This window comes from Rana temporaria, chromosome 2 (genome assembly GCF_905171775.1).
Source record: "Rana temporaria chromosome 2, aRanTem1.1, whole genome shotgun sequence".
In the NCBI taxonomy this organism is placed as follows: Eukaryota; Metazoa; Chordata; class Amphibia; order Anura; family Ranidae; genus Rana; species Rana temporaria.
Genome location: NC_053490.1, coordinates 282560515 through 282581444, shown reverse-complemented (window position 1 = coordinate 282581444; position 20930 = coordinate 282560515). Strand labels below are relative to the sequence as shown.

Genomic DNA, 20930 nt, shown 5'->3' with positions numbered 1-20930 from the left:
TGAGATAAGTGTTTTTTTTTCCGATCTCATGCTTTCCAGCCTGGAGGAGAGATGTGGGGTCTTATTGACCCCGACTCTCTCCATAAAGAGGACCTGTCACACACTAGTCCTATTACAAGGGATGTTAACATTCCTTGGAATAGGAACAAAAGTAATCCAAAAAAAAAAGGGACAAAAAAGTGCAAAAATGAAAATATTACGTAAAAAAAAAAAAAAAATTAAAACGCCCCTGTCCCTAGTAGCTCGCACTCAGCAAACACGCATGTAAGTCCCGCCCACATATGTAAACACCGTTCAAACCACACATGTGAGGTATTGACGCGTGCATTAGAGCGAGAGCAATAATTTTAGCACTAGACCTCCTCTTTTTTTCTGAACTGGTAACCTGTAAATTGTTAAGTTCCGAAGTTTGGCGCCATTCCATGAGTGTGTGCAATATTAAAGCGTGACAAGTTAGGTATCTATTTACTTGGTGTAACATCATCTTTCACATTATCCCTAAAAATTGGGGTAACTTTACTGCCTTGTTATTTTTTAATTCATGAAACCGTTTTTTTTGGCCAAAAAAAGGCGTTTGAAAAATTATTGCGCAAATACCGTTGGAAACAAAATAAAAAATGACCTCCACTTTATTCCCTAGGGTGTCTGCTAAAAATATATATATAATATTTGGGGGTCCTGAGTAATTTCCCAGGAACAAAATATAATTTTTACATTAAGGAGAGAAGTGCCAGAATAGGCGCGGTATGGAAGTGGTTAAAGTGAAACAATAAAAGTGAAATATTCCTTTAAATTTCATACAGGGGGGGGGGTGTATAACATGCCTGTTAAGGTGTGCATGTCTCCCGTGCTTAGAATTGTCCCTGTACAAGATGTCATTTCTGAAGTGAATAAAAAAGTAATTTAAATGTACCAATGGCTATAAAGAATACAGTCATTGCTCATTAAAACTAAAAACAAAACAAAAAACGTGGGGGTCCCCCAAATTCAATTACCAGGCCCTTCAGGTCTGGTATGGATATTAAGGGGAACACCACCGTCAAAAAAAAAAAATGACGTGGGGTTCCCCCTAAATATCCATACCAGGCAGTTCAGGTCTGGTGTGGATTTTAAGGGGAACTCCACCCCAAATGTAAAAAAAAAATGGTGTGGAGTCCCCCCCAAAAATCCACACCAGACCCTTATCCGAGCACGTTAACCTGGCCGGCCGCAGAAAAGAGGGGGGGGACAGAGTGCGCCCCCCCTCTCCTCAACCGTACCAGGCCACATGCCCTCAACATGGGGAGGATGTCCCCATGTTGACGGGGACAAGGGCCTCATCCCCACAACCCTTGCCCGGTGGTTGTGGGGGTTTGCGGGCAGGGGGGTTATCGAAATCTGGAAGACCCCTTTAACAAAGGGGACCCCCAGATCCCGCTCCCCCTGTGTGAAATGGTAATGGGGTACATTGTACCTCTACCATTTTACCGAAAAAAGTGACAAAAAATTAATTGACAATTATTTTATTAATATCTTCTTTCCGCGCTTCTTCTTCTTTTCTTCTTTCATTCGGGTTTCTTCCTCCATCTTCCTCTGCTTCTTTCTTGGGACTTCTCAAACGCATCTTGACCGGCGTCTTCTTCCATCTTTTTCTCCTTCCGTCTGCCTTCTCGTCCCGCATCTTCTTGTTCTTCTGGACGCTGAGCTTGAAATTGAATTCCCCGCCGTGTGCCGCTCATGTGACCCCGCCCCCCTCTGACGCACATGACTTTCTTATGAGTTTACCTGTGGCGTCAGAGGGGGGTGGAGTCCCAGGAGCGGCACACGGCGGGGAATTCAATTTCAAGCGCAGTGTCCGGGGAAGAAAAAGAAGATGCGGACGAGAAGGCCGACGGAAGGAGAAGAAGATGGGAGAAGACGCCTGGCAAGATGCGGACGAGAAGACCCAAGAAAGAAGCAGAGGAAGAAGAAGATGGGGGACGAGAAGGCCGATGGAAGGAGAAGAAGATGGAAGAAGACGCCGGGCAAGATGCGGACGAGAAGTCCCAAGAAAGAAGCAGAGGAAGATGGAGGAAGAAACTCGAATGAAAGAAGAAAAGAAGAAGCGCGGAAAGAAGAGATTAATAAAATAATTATCAAAAACCGGCTACTGTAATTTTTAACATTTTTGACACTTTTTTTGGGGTGAAATGGTAGAGGTACAATGTACCCCATTACCATTTCACACAGGGGGGGCGGGATCTGGGGGTCCCCTTTGTTAAAGGGGTCTTCCAGATTTCGATAAGCCCCCCGCCCGCAGACCCCCACAACCAACGGCCAGGGTTGTGGGGATGAGGCCCTTGTCCCCATCAACATGGGGAGGATGTCCATGTGGCCTGGTACGGTTCAGGAGAGGGGGGGCCGCACTCTGTCTCCCCCTCTTTTCTGAGGCCGGCCAGGTTAACGTGCTCGGATAAGGGTCTGGTGTGGATTTTTTGGGGGGACTCCACGCCATTTTTTTATTAAATTTGGGGTGGAGTTCCCCTTAAAATCCACACCAGACCTGAAGGACCTGGTATGGATATTTGGGGGGAACCCCACGTCATTTATTTTTTATTTTTTTACGGCAGGGTTCCCCTTAATATGCATACCAGACCTGAAGGGCCTGGTAATTGAATTTGGGGGGACCCCCACGCATTTTTTTTTTTATGAATGAATCCTCTCAGAATTGCCGGGAGCCGACAATTCATTATAGCCGCGAGTGAATTTTAAATGCCTTTTTTTCTTTCAGAATGTCATTTTGTGCAGGGACAGTTCTAAGTGCGGGAAACATGCGCTATTTCACATGCTGACTTTACACCCCCCCCTAGGTACGAAATTTAAAGGAATATTTCACTTTTATTGTTTCACTTTAAGCATTATTAAATTCACTGCTCCCGAAAAAAACGGCCATTTAAAAAAAAGAAAAAAGCATTGATACATGTCCCCTGGGGCAGGACTCAGGTCCCCAAACACTTTTTAGGACAAAACTTGCATATTAACATTTAAAATGTGACTTCTATCTGATGCATGCTAAAAAGTGTACTGGGGGTGCTATGGAGTGATATGTAATTACACAACTTGTCCTATAATATGCAACAAGTAAATTAATAAAAATAGTAAATAATAAAGTCCCATTGGTGCAAACAAAGATACAACATCAATGCTTGAATATCCTCTAGATATATTTCTTGCTGTGATACAAAAACCGTCTCCGGTCGTGCAAACTTAATTAATCTTCCCCCACCTGGATAATTAGTACGACACCCAATGTGCACAAGTAAAAGTGCCCTTCTCCCGGCACTGGGGCTGCAAGCTTTGATAAAAAAACACTGGCTCTCCCACCTCCAAGGGGCTTGAAAACGTAACTATATGATACGTACGTCGGCGGCGGAACCTGGTCACGTGTACTATGTCCTACGTCACTTCCGGAATGTCTGCATAGTGTCAGCAGCTGGTGGAACGCACGCCGCCACGGAGGTGGGAGAGCCAGTGTTTTTTTTATCAAAGCTTGCAGCCCCAGTGCCGGGAGAAGGGCACTTTTTATGTGAGTAGCCAATTGGCTGGTGTTTTTATTCCATTTTAATAAAATAGCGTTGCACTATGGAAGCTCTCTGTTTGTATTCCATGTTCTAAAATCTCAACATTCCGAGGGTGAGGTATCGTACAAGCTCCAGTCGATTTATATGTCTGCAGGCATTATCCTGCTCAAGCGCATCTGACCATCTTTTTCATTAAAGAGGTCAACCAGGTCTGGTAAGCACAATTTACTACTTGTGCACATTGGGTGTCGTACTAATTATCCAGGTGGTGGAAGAACAATTAAGTTTGCATGACCGGAGACGGTTTTTGTATCACAGCAAGAAATATATCTAGAGGATATTCGAGCATTGATGTTGTATCTTTGTTTGCACCAATGGGACTTTATTATTTACTATTGATTTATTAAATTGATTTATCACGTACAACAGGACACATTTTTATTAATTTACTTGTTGTTGCATATTATAGGACAAGTTGTGTAATTACATATTAATCCATGTCCTTAGTCTGCTTGTCTTCAGCAAACTGTTTGCAGGCTTTCTTGTGCATCATCTTTAAAAGAGGCTTCTGGGATGACAACCATACAGACCAATTTGATGCAGTGTGCAGCGTATGGCCTGAGCACTGACAGGCTGACCCCCTCCCCCCCCCACCTCTTCAACCTCTGCAACAATGCTGGCAGCACTCATACGTCTATTTTCCAAAGACAACCTCTGAATATGACGCTGAGCATGTGCACTCAACTTCTTTGGTCGACCATCGTGAGGCCTGTTAAACCGCTGTATTGTCGTGGCCACCGTGCTGCAGCTCAGTTTTTAGGGTCTTGGCAATCTTCTTATAGCCTAGGCCATTTTTATGTAGAGCAACGGTTCTTTTTTTCAGATCCTCAGAGAGTTCTTTGCCATAAGGTGCCATGTTGAACTTCCAGTGACCAGTATGAGACAGTGAGAGCAATAACACTAAATTTAACACACAGTTGAAGGCATCTTTATTGATATCTTCTGTAGCAGATGAAATCCAATACAGTCACTTCATGTTACAGAAAACAGGAAAAAGCTGTTGACGTGTTTCACACCGTATGGAGGTGCTTTATCATAGTTATGCTATGATAAAGCACCTCCATACGGTGTGAAACGCGCCAGGTGCTTTTTCCTGTTTTCTATAACGTGAAGTGACTGTATTGGATTTCATCTGCTACACAAGATATTAATAAAGATGCCTTCAATGGTGTACGGCCATCCAGGACTTTTTCTTTCTTCCTAATTTTTTTGCAGAGCCAGCACCTGTAAGTTCCTAGAAGGGCATGTGTTTTAGAGTACTGGGGCTTGGAGCGGCAATCCTTCTTCACTAAATTTAACACACCTGCTTCCCCCTTCACACCTTAAACCTTTTAACACTAACGAGTCACATGACATCAGGGAGGGAAAATGGCTAATTGAGCCCAATTTGGACATTTTCACTTAGGGGTATACTCACTTTTGTTGCCAGAGTTATTTTGACGGGACAGCAAGTTTACACTGTTATACAAGCTGTACACATTTTAGCAAAGTGTCATTTCTTCAGTGTTGTCACATGAAAAGATGTAATAAAATATTTACAAAAATGTGAGGGGTGCACTCACTTTTGTGAGATTCTGTATGTAAAGGCTTCGGTTTTAAGGAGGTTATATTCAGTCTGGAGATCTGTGAAGGTTTTTAGAGAGCCTTTAGTGTAGAGGTCTGATATGCTACAAATCTTGTGCTCTTGCCAATGTTGTACCTTAAGATTTGACAGGTGCGTTCTTGGTGTTTGGCAATTGCCTGGGTGAATTTCTTCCAGTGCTGTCAGTGCTGCTGTAATTGACACCCCACTGATATCTTGCTAACACCCCATCCCCTGTCATCCTCATCCTTATCTTCATCACACCTGGCACCCCACTGAAACCTTGCTAGCAACATACCACCTGTCATCCGTATCTTCATCACACCTGGCACCCCACTGAAACCTTGCTAGCAACATACCACCTGTCATCCGTATCTTCATCACACCTGGCACCCCACTGAAACCTTGCTAGCAACATACCACCTGTCATCCGTATCTTCATCACACCTGGCACCCCACTGAAACCTTGCTAGCAACATACCACCTGTCATCCGTATCTTCATCATACCTGGCACCCCACTGCCACCTTGCTAACACCCTAGCTCCTGTCATCCTCATCACACCTGGCACCCCACTGCCACCTTGCTAACACCCTAGCTCCTGTCATCCTCATCACACCTGACACCCCACTGCCACCTTGCTAACACCCTAGCTCCTGTCATCCTCATCACACCTGAAACCCCACTGATACCTTGCTAACACCCTAGCTCCTGTCATCCTCATTCCTCCTATAACCCACTGCCAGATTCCAAACACCTGCATTGACAAAGCAGCTTATTGCGTTGTTGGGAGGACAAGGGTCTCTTCCCCACAAATGTGTGGTGGCGGGTAATGTGGTTATTTTTTTAAATATGGAACACTATGTTAACAATGAAGATGCCACCCTAGGTAAAATGATTAAAGTGTTACTGAACCCCCAACAGTAAAATCAAACTGTATATGCAGTAGGGCTGCATTCACACCTCGGCGTACTGAATCGCGGCATTTTGTCCCGCGAACTGCGGCGGCAAATAGCGGCGTTTTGTACCGCGATTTGCGGCGCCAAAACGCTGGGATTGTGAATGCAGCCTCACCCCCTCTATGGAGATGGTTCACATCTCCTATGCCGAACGCCAAAAGACGCCTGAAAAAAAGGTCCGGGACCTTTTTTCAGGCGGCAGGCGTCAGGCGTCCGGCGTTCGGCGTGGAGATGTGAACCATCTCCATAGCCGACCATGTAAAATCACCCCTCCAGCGTATGAGGGGCGGCTGCGGCGTCGCGCTTCAGGCGTATATACGCCTAGGTGTGAATGCAGCCTAAAGCATGCTTGATCATCTCCTTCTTCCACAGACTTCAAAAATAACCTAATATTTACAGAGTCTATGGAGTCAGGCTGCTCAGTTTGGTATGTATTGCTAGGGAGTTTTTCTTTTTCTTGGGAGGGTACATGTGATCAGCACTGGGCCAAACAGCATTGTCCAGACAGAGGATCAGGGGTCTAACTGCTATATACAGCTAGGGTGACCACATTTCCAAACTGCCATTCAGGGACACACCCCCTCTCTCACCTTCCCCCAAAAAAGATGAGGGTGGGCGGGGGGTAATGTAGTCTCAGGTTGATGGGGAATTTGGCAGCGGGTTATTTGTCAGGTGAATATGCCACTTGCCACCAGATGCAGTGCCGCTTGCCACCCATAGCCTGCCACCAGATGCAGTGCTACTGTCACTCCCTCTGCATGAGCCATGTGCGTAGAAGGAAAGGAGTGGCGTCACTTTCTGGAGAGTGAAGATCACACCAGTCCCTGCTGCTTGCCTCTGGGTGCCGGAGAAAGTGGAGGTGCCAAGGTGGGTGGGAACAGCAGTGCTGCACTAGACGCAGGCCTCGCTCCCGGTCTTACTGTCTGAGAGTATATTGTCACTGGTTGCAAGATGCCAGGCAGCGCTCGCCCTAGCAACCCGTTCCTGAAATGTAGTTATTAGTTAGTAGGGGGTGACTGTGTCCTCTATTTCATTCTGGGACATTTTATTGTTCCGAAATGAAGGTGCCTGGGACCCAGGACAGACGTGTCAATTGGGGGACAGTCCCTGGCAATCTAGGGACACGTGGGCACCCTATATACAGCTAATGATAAAAGGTATTTATTAGTCTTTATATTTTACTAAAACTATTGCATTTCCATGTTCTGTCGGAGACCAGATATAGTGAATGCAGGGTCTAAGTTTAGTAACACTTTAACTTTAAAGAAGCTCTTTTGACTTGTATAGGTTGCAGGACAACAACTATTTTATTATTCACTTGTTTCACTGTATTTGTTTGTATGTTGTTATATATTAGGTCAAATTATTCTATTTATTTACAATTTATTTAAAGTGGTAGCACAGCATATTTAGGGAATCACATTTTCTTTTATATCAAATATCAGGATATTATGTGAGTGACTTCCCTGTTGATATTTTATTGCACTAAGCATGGAATTGTATACATTTTTGTGCCGGTGTCATGTACCTCTCAATGAACTCTGAATGATCTCAGAAGCATCTCAAACTGATGTCAACCTGATGTGATTGACCAAAGACTAAAACTTGTCAACACAGGCAAAAGGCCAGAAAAACCTAGCCGTAAAAATCCAACCCTATTAACAAATGAATCGCATGAGTAGAAGAAAAGCACTGACAAGAATTTCAAGAATCCTGGAAGTGCTGTCATCTAAACACTAAGGGCATTGAATGACATCTAGTGGTCACAATTGGTATTGCAGTTCATTTGACAGGTAATATACTGTATACCGTATGTGCAGTTGCTTTGTTAAAGGATGCTTCAGTAAACTCAAACCAGTAATAAGCATAAATGTATCTTGAGATACAATAAAATTAAACATTTTATTATAATTAATTGTATTTATCAATATAATAATACTTTCATGTATTTGCACGTATAAAGTGGTCATTGAGTGGCATCCAGTGTTCACCATTGGTATTACAGTTTAATAATTTTATAGCAGGACTTATTACTATCGATTTTGGTATGCTGTTTGCATAACAGATTTTGAATAGTAGCGTTGCGCCGATACCAGGTTTTTAAGACCGAGTATGAGTACCGATACTTTTCCTCAATTACTTGCCGATCAATTACCAATATATATTTTTACATTTACCTGGATTGCATCCCGATCAGTAGGGATGAGCCGAAAACCCCCCGTTCGGTTCGCACCAGAACCTTCGAACGGACCGAACGTTCGTGCGAACATTTAGAACCCCATTGACGTTTATGGGACTCGAACGTTCGAATTCAAAAGTGCTCATTTTAAAGCCTAATATGCAAGTTATTGTCGTAAAACATCTTTGAGAACCCGGGTCTTGCCACAGGGAACATGTATCAATGGAAAAAGTTGAAAAAACTATAGTTTTTTCAGGAGCAAGACTCCTAAAAAAACGAGCGTTTTTAAAACTTTTTTTCCATTGATACATGTTCCCTCGGGCAAGACCCGGGTTCTCAAAGACGTTTTCACAGGAAAACTATAGACACCCAGCAGGTGCAATATTTAAAGGAATTTTTTTTTTTTTATTTTATTTAAGGATCATTAAAATCACTGCTCCTGCATATTGTACCTGCTGGGTGTCTATAGTATGCCTGTGAAAACATCTTTAAATAGCACAATCACCTGCCTGCCAGTAAATTAGGAAGAACTGATCTAGCTAAGCTATACAGTGTATAAATACATATACAACACCTGGGATGTATATATATCCTCTACACACTGTGGGCCAGATCCACAGAGCAAGTACGCCGGCGTATCTACTGATACGCCGGCGCACTTTCAAATTTCCCGCGTCGTATCGTTGTTTTGAATCCTCAAAACAAGATACGACGGCTTCTGGGTTAGATCCGACAGGTGTACATCTTCGTACGCCTTCGGATCTAAGATGCAATACTTCGGCGTCCGCTGGGTGGCGTTTTCCGTGTCGGGTATGCAAATTAGCGATTTACGACGATCCACGAACGTACGCGCGGCCATCGCATTTTCTAACGTCGTCTGTAGTAGGCTTTTTCCGGCATATAGTTAAAGCTGGTATTTTGCGGCGTATAGATAGAATTGCCATGTTAAGTATGGCCGTCGTTCCCGCATCGAAATTTGAATTTTTTTTTTTGCGTAAGTCGTCTGTGAATAGGGTTGGACGTAACTCACGTCTAAGTAAAAAAAATGACGTTGTTGCGAAGGGCCTTAACCGCCGGGGGGAACAGATGTCAGTCATCTGGGCGACCTCCCAGATGACAATCCCCCTAGGCATAGAAACGCCTACTCCCGCGGGGAGAAGTAGATTGAAAAGATGGATTACAAGGTACGTAAAGCATAAAAATAAATAAAAAATTGCGGACTGTACTTGTTACGAATGTAAGGAAGTTTGTCAGATATACATGTTATTAGGGTGAACCTCCGCTTTAATAGAAAAGAGAAGCTCTAATAACATAGTAGGATGGACACACCGGTCAGTGATGACAAAATAATGATGAAGATATTTTTTATCTGGGCACCTGGGTAAAAACAGGAAGCTCTGAAGCATGCTCGATTGTCACATGTATATGAACTTTAAAGCATAAAACCTATGCCATACCATTGTCCCACCAAGAAGCAGATTTCTAGAACCAATTTAAACAATAGGCTCATAATATAATATTCCATAGAAGGTAAAGAGATTTTTGAAGATTTCTTTGAGCTGGAAAAATTGCCTGGAGAAGATTCCTTGGAAAGCCAGTTTTCTTCAGTAGGTGCTCCTAGCCCAGGGTGGGTAAGGAAAGAGAAAAACCACAGCCACGTTGGAGCAGTGACCAGTAAGATCTGACAGAACCATTACTGTGCATGTGTAATTGAGCCCACCTCATTCATGCACAATGTTGTGCAACCAGGCTCTTTTGTATTGCATTGAAAGAAAGATTTTTCATTCTTCCATAGTGAATTCCCTGCAAGAAGTAGAGTCAGCACCCGCATAATGAACAGCACAGGAAGCCACACTACGGTAGTATATTTCAGCATAATATTCAGCCATGCCATCAATGATAGTTCCATCTCTCTATAAGACATGCACAGATTAATAACACTTTAGCTGTGATATTCAAATTGTAACAGACATGTCAAAGGTTTTAAAATTCCCCAGGAGACCTAAAAAGAATAACTTGAAAATGTCAAAATCTTGCTTACGCTAACTGTTGTCGAAAATTCAGAACGTGTGTACGCGTACACACGTTCGGAATTTCCGACAACAAATGTTCGATGGGAGCTTGTTGTCGGAAATTCCGACCGTGTGTGGGCTCCATCGGACATTTGCTGCTGGAATTTCCAACACCAAAAATTTGAGAGCTGGTTCTCAAATTTTCCTACAACAAAATCCGCTCTCGCAAATTCTGAGCGTGTGTAGACAAATCCAACGCACAAAATTCCACGCATGCTCTGAATCAAGTACGAGATGGAAGCGCTCGGTCTGTTAAAACTATCGTTCGTAATGGAGATAGCACATTCATCACGCTGTAACGGAATGAAAAGCACGAGGCCGAAAAGCGCAAATCGTCTCTCACCAAACTTCTACTAACACGGCTGGTATTGAACTTCCCTTTAATAGTGCCGTCGTATGTCTTGTACGTGACTGCGTCCTTGGCGTTCGGAATTTCCGACAACATTTGTGCGACCGTGTGTATGCAAGACAAGTTTGAGCCAACATCGTCTGTACGCGGCAGAGTCTTCTGTGGGTTACTGGAATTCTTTTTGTTTGAGTTGCCTAACATAATAATACTTGTAACAAAAAAAAAAAAACTTTCAATTTTCCAAGACATCATAGGATAAATAGTAACAGTGACTGACAGCAGCTCTCACCACAATGTACACTACACAATCTACACTTCATAACAAAAATGCGTAGTGCTGTCAAACCATGATCTTAATGATTAAAGTGCAAAAAATAATCTAATATAATGCAATAAAGATGGAAACATGAAAAAATTAAAAAGGGAAAAATATAAATTATTATTTATAATTCAAATGTCCCAATTCCACATCCAATTGAGCAGGCTGGGTAGTGGATGCAGTTGAGCCCATAGTGAGGGGTGAAAGCTCACTAATGCGCAGATAGACCCTGGAGGGTCTTAAAATCTGGTGAGCAGATATACTTACCCTGTCTATCCTGTGGGGAGCACTGGGTGTCTTCACAAATTGAACATTGGATCAGCACACGTTTTGAGTTCACATTATGGATGTGGAATTGGGACATTTGGATTATTAAAGGGGTTTTCCAGCCTTTTTTTAAGTTTATTAAAAGTCAGCAGCAACAAAAAGTGTAGCTGCTGGCTTTTAATAAACAGACACTTACCTGCTCCACGGTTCCAGCGACGCGCCGGCCGGGGCTCCGCTCCCCGCCCCCCCTCGCCGTCCGGCGTCTTAATTTCTAGTGTGGGCACCCGGCAGTGACAGCTTTCGGCTTCACGGCTGGGCACCCACTGCGCATGCGCGATCGGCACTGCGCATGCGCGAGCGGCGCCGTCCGATTGGACAGGTGCTCGCCTACAGGGAGGGGCTGCAATAAGGCGATTAAGCTATTCGCCTTACCATCCCCTCGGCGGAAGGAGGAAGTGGGACAGGAAGTCCCACTCCTCCTGAAGCCCCCACTCCCCCCCCAAAAAAATTACATGCCAAATGTGGCATGTAAGGAGGCAAGGAGTGGATTAAGCGGAAGTTCCATTTTTAGGTGGAACTCCGCTTTAATAATAATATTTATTTTTCCCTTTTTCTTTTTTCACATTTTTATTGCATTATATTAGATATATATATATATTTTTTTTGCACTTTTATCATTAAGGTCATGGTTTGACAGCTCTACACGTTTTTGATCATAGCATAAATACATTTAAACTGGACATTTAATTTAATCTGTGATCTAAATTGAATGGTGACACTGGCAGTCACAGGTTATAGGTGGGTGCTGGATCAGGGTACTTGCTCCAGCCAAATCCTGTGCTTGTTGGATCAGCATGGTAAGAGTTTTAAAATGTCATATACAGTATGTGCATCTTTCAAAATTAGGTTTGTTAAAGTGGATGTAAACCCGAAATTTTTATTTTTTATTTTTTTGATGTCACAATGTACAGTATAAGATTTCCTATCATCTTTGCCCAGTCTTGCCACACAGAGTTAATCCAGCTCTGAGCAATCCTCTTTTATTGTTCAGTGAAATAAAACAAACTTACAGAGGAAAACCTTAGTACGTTCCGCCCCCGTGCTGTGAATGACAGGTTATTTACATATCTCATGCACTAGCCTGGAGACAGGCATTATTTTTCAATTCCCACCCCCACTCCTTTTCTGAAGTCATGTGGTTACTTTTCTGGATTTTGATTGGATGTTAGTGATCATAGCATAATTTAGTGTAAGTAATACACAGGAAAAAATGCATGTTGACAAGGGGAGTGTAGAGGAGGGCGGGGAGTCTACTGACATCACGACTTCACCCACAGAGCTCCAGACAACAGATCCACCCACAGAATCTGCAGTTTTTCAGTTCTTATAACAGACAGAGGGGAGACATTTGACGGGTGAGGATACATGCAGGAGGCTTCTATATCCTTATAGATCAGCACTATGGCAGTAGTTTAGAAAGAATGAAAGTGGGTTTACATCCACTTTAAGGTAAATTGGGGATAATTTGGGGCTACGGTGTACAATTTGTACTGAGTAGCATTAGTCATTTACTGAATGATTATCTATTTTTAAAGTGTTACTAAACCCACAGGAGTAAAATCAGTCTGTATATGCAGTAAAGCATGCTTTTTATACTCACTCTGCGTTGTGTATGCACAGATCCTACTCTTCTTCCACTGACCCCTGATAATTTCCTGATAGTACAGAGCCTATGGAGTCAGGCTGCACATGCCCAATTTGGTGTGTAATGCTATAAAGGTTTTTTTTTTCTCTTGGGAGAGGGTATGTGATCAGCACAGGGGCTCATGAGTTTAGTAACACTTTCATTTTACCGTATTTATTGGGGTATAGCGCGCTCCCGCGTATAGCGCGCACCCCTAAAGTTGCCCCGAATTTCTGTGGAAAAAAGTTTTTTTGTACTTACAGTTTTGGTGTCTTGCGCGGCGTCCATCGGCGGCCTCGTCGGGTCCGGCGTCCGTCTGCGGCTTCGGGTGTCCTCTTCGTTGGGTCCGGCGTCCTTCTGCGGCGTCCTCCCCGCTCGTTTCCCGCGCCGAGTTTGAATACTGTGCCGACATATACAGAGCGCAGTACACTTGTGTATTGTCGGGCAGGCTCGGCTACTCCCGTGCTGAAGTCCTGTACGTCCAGGACGTCAGCGTGAGAGGAGCCGAGACTGCCCGACAATACACGAGTGTACTGCGCTCAGTATATGTCGGCGCAGTATTCAAACTCGGCGCGGGAAAGCGGGTATCGGCGTATACCGCGCACCCACGATTTTGCCCTGATTTTCAGGGCAAAAAAGTGCGCGGTATACGCCGATAAATACGGTACATACGTGTACTTGATGATTTATTTATTCCACTCATAATATATTAGTGTGGAGAAGACTGTAGTTACATTTTTTCTTAGATTGCATTTATATTATAAAATGACAGTAAGCTTACAATTATGTACTGAATATTATTATTTATTATTATACAGGATTTATATAGCGCCAGCAGTTTGCGCATCGCTTTACATCAGGGAAGGCAGTACAGTCACAATACAAATCAATACAGGAGGGATCAGAGGGTCCTGCTCGTTAGATCTTACAATCTAGAAGGGAGGGTCAAGTGGAACAAAGTCTAGTTAGCTGTGGGGGATGATCAGATGGACTCAAATAAAAATACAGTTGTTAGGTGTGGGAAGGGTAGGCTTCTCTGAAGAGGAGGGTTTTTCAGGGATCCTCTAAAAGCCAATAGAGAAGGAGATAGACAGAGAGATTGGGGTAAGGAGTTCCATAGGCTTGGAGAGGCTCTGGAAAAGTCCTGGAGACGAGCATGGGAGCAGGTGATGTGAGAGCTAGAGAGTAGGAGGTCTTGAGAAGAACGAAGAGAACGATTAGGTTGGTATTTAGAGACTAGGTCATTGATGTAACTGGGTGCAGAGTTGTGAATGGCTTTGTAGGTAGTTGTTAGTAGTTTGAATTTAATTTGTTGGGTGAGCGGAAGACAGTGGAGGGATTGACAGAGAGGAGTAGCAGAGACAGAGCGGTTGGTAAGGTGGATGAGTCTGGCAGCAGCATTCATGATGGACTGAAGGGGGGTTAGAGTATGTAGAGGTAAGCCAATGAGGAGGGAGTTGCAGTAATCAAGGCGAGAGATGACCAGGGAGTGAATTAAGAGCTTTGTTGTGTCATTGGTTAGAAAGGGGCGTATTTTGGAGATGTTGCGAAGGTTGAGGCGGCAAGATTTGGACAGGGATTGAACGTGAGGCTTAAAAGGAGAGTTCAGAGTCCAGGAGTACACCTAGGACCTTGGCATGTGGGGATGGCCTGATAGTTGTGCCATCAACATGTGCTATCATATACTAGAACCTCAGAAAATTGTTTATTTACATCCTTTTTTTGTTAGCAATAGAATGAGCTCCAACATAAGAAGCAGAATAGAAACGCCTGTTAGTGATAACATAATAATGATGAAAACATTTTTTTTAAAGGCATCTGGGTAAAAACACTCTACTTTGTGAGGACATGGATAGTTTTTACAACTGTATTGTTCAGATACATGAAAATCTACGAAATACCAATACCCTACTAAAAAAGCGATTTCTAGAATCAATTTAAATAAGAGACTAAGAATATAGTATTTTTTAGAAATAGAAGACGCTATTAAAGGCTTTGTTGAAAAAGATTTTCCTTCTTGAGATGATTCCATGGCAATCCAGTCATCACATGCCGCTTTCGATCCTTCGGGTCGTGTTAAGGAATATGCCATCAACAGCAACGTTGGAGCAGTGACCAGGATGAGTTGAAGGAACCAGTATTGTGGATGGGTAAATCGGTGCAGGTGACCGTAGCATAATGTGGCACAGCCTGGTTGCTGAGTGTTGCATACAAAGAGAGATTCTTCATCCTTCCAAACTGATGTCTCAGCAATAAATGCCATCAGCACCCGAATAATGAAAAGGATAGGGAGCCATGCCCTTCCGACTGGAGTACTGTATTTCAGGACAAGATTCAGCTGTGCCAACAAGGACATTTCACTATGTGAGATATAAGGAATATACAATATTGTAGAGATGAGATGAGGAATGCATACAGTAGGTGACGGTCTCAAAACAAAACAGCAAAATGGCAATAAAAGTATGTACATACACAAGATATATACTGTATGTGTAAAAGCACCGGCACTGCAAATGTAAATGAAAGTGGTTTAAAGTGGAGGTCCACCCAAATTTTTTTTTTTTAAAAAGCCAGCAGCTACAAATGCTGCAGTTTCTGACTTTTAATAAATGGATACTTACCTGTCCAGCACGCCCACAATGTCGGCAGCCGAGGCCGAGCAATCGCTTGTCTCACGGCTGCCCCCGCCGTCATCCTCGGTGAGGGAATCAGAAAGTGAAGTGTTGCGGCTTCACTGCCTGGTTCCCTACTGCGCATGCGGCGCGCCCTCACTGGTCCCCACCGTCTCCTGGGACCAGTGTGTTTCCCAGAAGACAGCGGGGGGGGGGGGGTGATGCGAAGGGGCGCAACTATTTCCAGAAGTGGGTGCAAATACCCGTATTATACAGGTATCTGCACCCCCCTCCCCCCTGAAAGGTGGCAAATGTGACACCGGAGGGGGGGAGGGTTCAGAACACTTTTTGTGTGGCCCTCCGCTTTAAAAAAGATCTGGCACCAGGATCCTGTTCTATTCACCAGGGAAACCTGTGCCCATTAAAATCTGAGCAGTGGATGCAAAACAAATAAATACATCTTTAATTTCTAGCTTTGCTGGCAGTAGTTCCACCCTCCCCAAAGAGGGGCTGTGCAGGCTCTGTGTGGACTGCCTTTCATGTCCCCTCTCCTCCTGAGCTGTCATTCAGAAATCAGTCTCAGTTGATCAATGTTGTTGGATGGCTAAGCATGTGGACGGGGGCTGACCATCTGCCACCAAAGCTCAGTGACTCCTGCACAAATTTAGGAGCTGGACTTAAAGTGTAAATTGAACTAACACAGGTCCCCCCCCCCCAGTCCCGCTGACCTGTGCCGCCACAATCTCCGGTTCTAAGCCCTGGTATATCCAAGCCAAAAATCCTCTCTGCTTCCTTTTTCATCTTCTGCATAGCTGACAGGATGGGCTATGCAGCTTCTGACTGTGATGACACTGACCAGTTGGAATGCTTCAAAACATTCTGCAGTACGGGTTAGCCTCTTGCAGCGGGAGAAAATGAGCTTCAATGCAAGCTGCATGTTGAAAGGATGAGTGAACAGAGATAAGCTCATCAGTCTGCTGCTTCTCTTTTCACTGCCCAGTCACAAGACTGGTGATGGACAGGACCTCTCTACATATTGCCTGCTACAGGACAAGATTTCAGTCCTACAGTAGTGAACTTTAGATGAGAAAAATCATGTCTCCTGACCTGCCAGACGAGGCTGTGTTGTGGCAGAGAGCAGTGCAGTTCGTATGATAGTGGGCAGTATGTGCAGGAAAGCGGTGCAGTGGGTATGATAGTGGGCAGTATGTGCAGGAGGGCGGTGCACTGGGTATAATAGCGGCCAGTATGTGCAGGAGAGCAGTGCAGTGGGTATAATACAGTGCAGGAGAGTGGTGCAGTGGGTATGATAGAAGGCAGTATGTGCAGGAGAGCAGTGCAGTGGGTATAATAGCGAGAAGTATGTGTGGGAGAGCAGTGGAGTGGGTATGATAGATGGCAGAATGTGCAGGTGAGCAGTGCAGTGGGTATAATAGAGTGCAGGAGAGCGGTGCAGTTGGTATGATAGCATGCAGTATGTGTGGGAAAGCTGTGCAGTGGATATGATAGAGGGCAGGAGAGCAGTGCAGTGGGTATAATAGCGGGCAGTATGTGCAGGAGAGCGGGACAGTGGGTATGATAGAGGGCAGTATGTGCAGGTGAGTGGTGTAGTGGGTATGATAGAGGGCAGTATGTATGGGAGAGCGGTGCAGTGGGTTTGATAAAGGGCAGTATGTGCAGGGAAGAAATGTGAAGTATATGGAAGAGCACATTATGTCAGGTGATAGTACAGAAGGTATGACAGCAGGCAGTATGAGCAGGATAGAAGTGCAGAGATCATTACTGGGGTAATCTTATGTGCAAGAGAAGAGTGTGGAGGATATTTCGGAAGGAAATATGACCAAGAGAGGAGGGTATTGTGCCATTTGCACAAGAATGTGGTATGGATGATATGACAGTGGGCAATATGTGCAGGAGAGGAGCACAGACTATGACAGCAGCAGGCAGAATGTGCAGCAGAGAAGTCTGTAGGTATGATGGGGCAGTATGTGCAGGAAAGAATTGTGGAAACTATCATAGCAGTCATTACGTGCAGGAGAAGAGAGTATGGATGTATGATAGCGGGAACAACAGTTAGTCTTTTGTCAAATGGTGGGTACTGATCTTTCCATAATTAGAAAAGAAGGCTATATATAAAAAATAAATAAAAATAAAAAAACATGCTCATAGCCTTACAGCAAGCAGGCTGTAAAAATCATGTATTGGCAGCCATTTACAAAAGTGAGTATTGTATTTATTGGCGTATAACACTCACTTTTTTACCCTGAAAATAGAGGGTAAGCTGTGCCTCCGTGTTATACGCAGGGAGCTGTGGAAAGTTTTTTCCCTGAAACTTCCCTCTTAAAGTTAGGGTGCGTGTTATACGCCGATAAATACGGTAATAAGAAAGCAGCAACATAGGACTGAAGGATAAAAACTGTTTACTATTTAACCCGTCACGTGATTTGTGTTTTTGCACAGCCAATCTTGCTATATATAAACTTAAAAGGCTTGTATTTGTTAAATTATTTATCAGTAGCATCAGAGCAAAACCTGGTTGATTAAAGGGGTTAATTTGTTTTCTAAATAGGTTACTTAAAGTGGGGGTTCACCCTAAAAAAAATTTTTTTTCTAACATGCCATCTAGCATACTAGCGCGAGCTACAGTATGCCTTTATTTTATTTTTAATCCCGTAGTCAAGTTTCAGTCTAGTAGGCGTTCCTATGCAGGGGGAACATGATTGACGGCCGGCTATGGCGCGTCACGCTTCACGGAAATAGCCGAAATAGGACTTGGCTCTTCACGGCGCCTGTGCAGTCAGCTCCTAGTCTGTGCGCAGGCGCCGTAAAGTGCCGTGAAGAGCCGAGTCCTACTCGGGAAGCGTGACGCGCCATAGCTGGCCGTCAATCATTGTCCCTCTGCATAGGAACGCCCATTCCCCGTGGGGAGTCTGAAATTTAACTCCGGGATTAAACAGTGAGTACGGAGCAAAAAATAAAAATAAAGGCATACTGTAGCTAACGCTACTATGCTGGAAAACATGGTAGAAACTTGCATTTTAGGGTGAACCACCGCTTTAAGAGCTGGTTCACACTGGGGCGACTCGTCAGGCGACTCAGCCGCCTGACAAGTCGTTTCCCATTCTATTCAATAGAACCGTTCTAATAGGAGCGACGCAAGTCGCTCCGACTTAGAAAAAGGTTCTTGTACGACTTTGGGGGCGACTCGGGGCGATTTGCATTGACTTCTATACAGAAGTCATTTTGAAAGTCGCCTCTGAAGTCGTCTTCAGGACGCCTTGCTGAGTCGCCCCCGAAGTCGTGCCGCCCCAGTGTGAACCGGCTCTTAAGCTAGTGCATTATTGTTCACTTACCCTTTCCTTCAATTTCCCTTCTAAATGTTTTTTTCCTTTGTTTACTTTGTCTAAATTTCTCACTTCCTGTTCCTCCTCAGTAAGGTGTTCTGGCTGATTAACCACCGCTCGGATAATGGGGGGCAAGCTTACTGAGGAGGAACAGAAAGTGAGAAATTGAGACAAAGAAAAAAACATTTAGAAGGGAAATCGAAGGAACAGGTTAGTGAACCAACAATGCACTAGCTTAAAGGAACCAATTTAGAAAATAAAAAACAAACCTTTACAACCCCTTTAACCCCTAATTTCTAAAACACTGAAATCAATACGTAGAAAATGAAACAACGGTCACCAAGAAATAATTCTGATGCTACCAAGCAATGTAGAATCTCAGGAGAAGCAGAGCTTTAAAAAGAGGTGAGAAACAGAGGATGGGAGAGAAAGGAAAAACCATAAAATAGTACATCATAAGCCATATTCTTTGCTGGGATACATATAGTTAAAGATAGGAAATTAGTAAATGTAATTCTGAATGCTCCATGTATATTGAAATCTAGTCATTTTACTCACCCAATATGGTTGAGAGGTGCAGGGATCAGATAGTAGATGTACTTGAATACAGATTTGCTTAAATGGAAGTTTGTGTGAGAATATAAAGTCTGGAGGAGGGACAGGAATGAGTTTTGCAATCGGAATTTAACTCCTTCCAGATTTGGATTTAAAGCTGATCTTCAAGCTTTAAAAAGGTGGTACTTACAGTTAAAGGGTCACTAAAGGAAATTATTTTTTTTAGCTAAATAGCTTCCTTTACCTTACTGCAGTACTGCTTTCATGTCCTCATTGTTCGTTTTTGCTTTGAAGTAGCTGTAATTCTGCTGTGATCTCCACACTTCCTGGTTGCCTGTTTCCTTATAACCATCGTACTGGGAGATTTTCACGGTGGTCTAAGCTGTCATTACTGTGTGTCTAAAACTCCTCAGAACCAATCAGATTCATTTTAAAAACAAAACACTGCCCTGGATTTGTTGTTTTTGTTCTGTGAGTCTTCCCAACTCACCTCTCACCTGGAACTTCATGTATGTACCATTAAAACCGAACGTGAAACTAGAGGCACATTATATGATAGATTAAATTCAATTTTTAATCATTTTTAAAAGGAATCAGTTAACTTTTATGTCTCTATACCCTGTAAACAGTCATTTCAGCAAAAAAAAAAAAAAATTCCTTTAGTGACCCTTTAAGCCTGATAAAGGAGGAGTTCCTTTCACCCCCAAAATGTTTTGGCTGTCTTTTAGCACATAACTAATAAATGAATATGGACTTGGTCACTTTGAATGAATGAATGAAAAACGTATAAAGCGCGGCGCATGCGAACTGAATCGCTTCTGGGCGCTAGTTGTTCGTGTCTCATGACATCAAAAGAGCAGAGTTTTGATCCGTCTTCTGAAAGTCAGGTGGTTTTCCTCCAACCGAACGCTGGTTGGTAAAGCGTTCCATAGTCTAGGACCCTGAAAAGCAAACCTTCTTTCTCCTTTGGACTTGTATTTGGTTTTTGGTACCCTGACCAGATTTTGGTCGGTGGATCGCAGAACGCGATTCGAATTGTGAGGTTCTATCTTGTCGCAAAGATATTGCGGAGCCTTCCCATGGATGCACTTATGTGTCAGGCAGAGTGCTTTAAATGCAATTCTGTCTTTTACTGGCAGCCAGTGAAGGGTTCTCAACGAAGGTGAGATTGATTCCCATTTTTTTTTCCCAGTCACCAGTCTGGCGGCCGTATTCTGAACGACTTGCAGACGGGAGATTTGGTACTTTGGGAGCCCGAGGTACAGGGCGTTAGCATAGTCCAGTCTGGAATTCACGATTGTTCCCACCACGACTGCTACGTCTTCTTTGGGGATAAATGGAATAAGTCTGCGTAGTAGGCGCAACAGATGGTGCGCTCCGCTGACTACTGACCCCATTTGTGCGTCCATT

At 43.7% G+C, this 20930-nt stretch overlaps 1 protein-coding gene across 1 annotated transcript; it reads right to left on the bottom strand.

Annotated features, from left to right (window-relative positions):
* Nucleotides 1–14600: 14600 nt before the first annotated feature.
* LOC120928603 (gap junction alpha-2 protein-like) lies at nt 14601–19672 on the bottom strand. Its single transcript, XM_040339647.1, has 2 exons — nt 19524–19672; nt 14601–15369 (listed from the first exon to the last, which is right to left on the bottom strand). The coding sequence occupies exon 2, from the start codon at nt 15363–15365 to the stop codon at nt 14715–14717; it is 651 nt and encodes a 216-aa protein (XP_040195581.1). The 5' UTR covers nt 15366–15369; nt 19524–19672; the 3' UTR covers nt 14601–14714.
* Nucleotides 19673–20930: the final 1258 nt, after the last annotated feature.

Coding starts and splice junctions, on each gene's coding strand:
- LOC120928603 (XM_040339647.1), bottom strand. CDS start 15,365: ATGTCCTTGTTGGCACAGCTGAATCTTGTCCTGAAATACAGTACTCCA.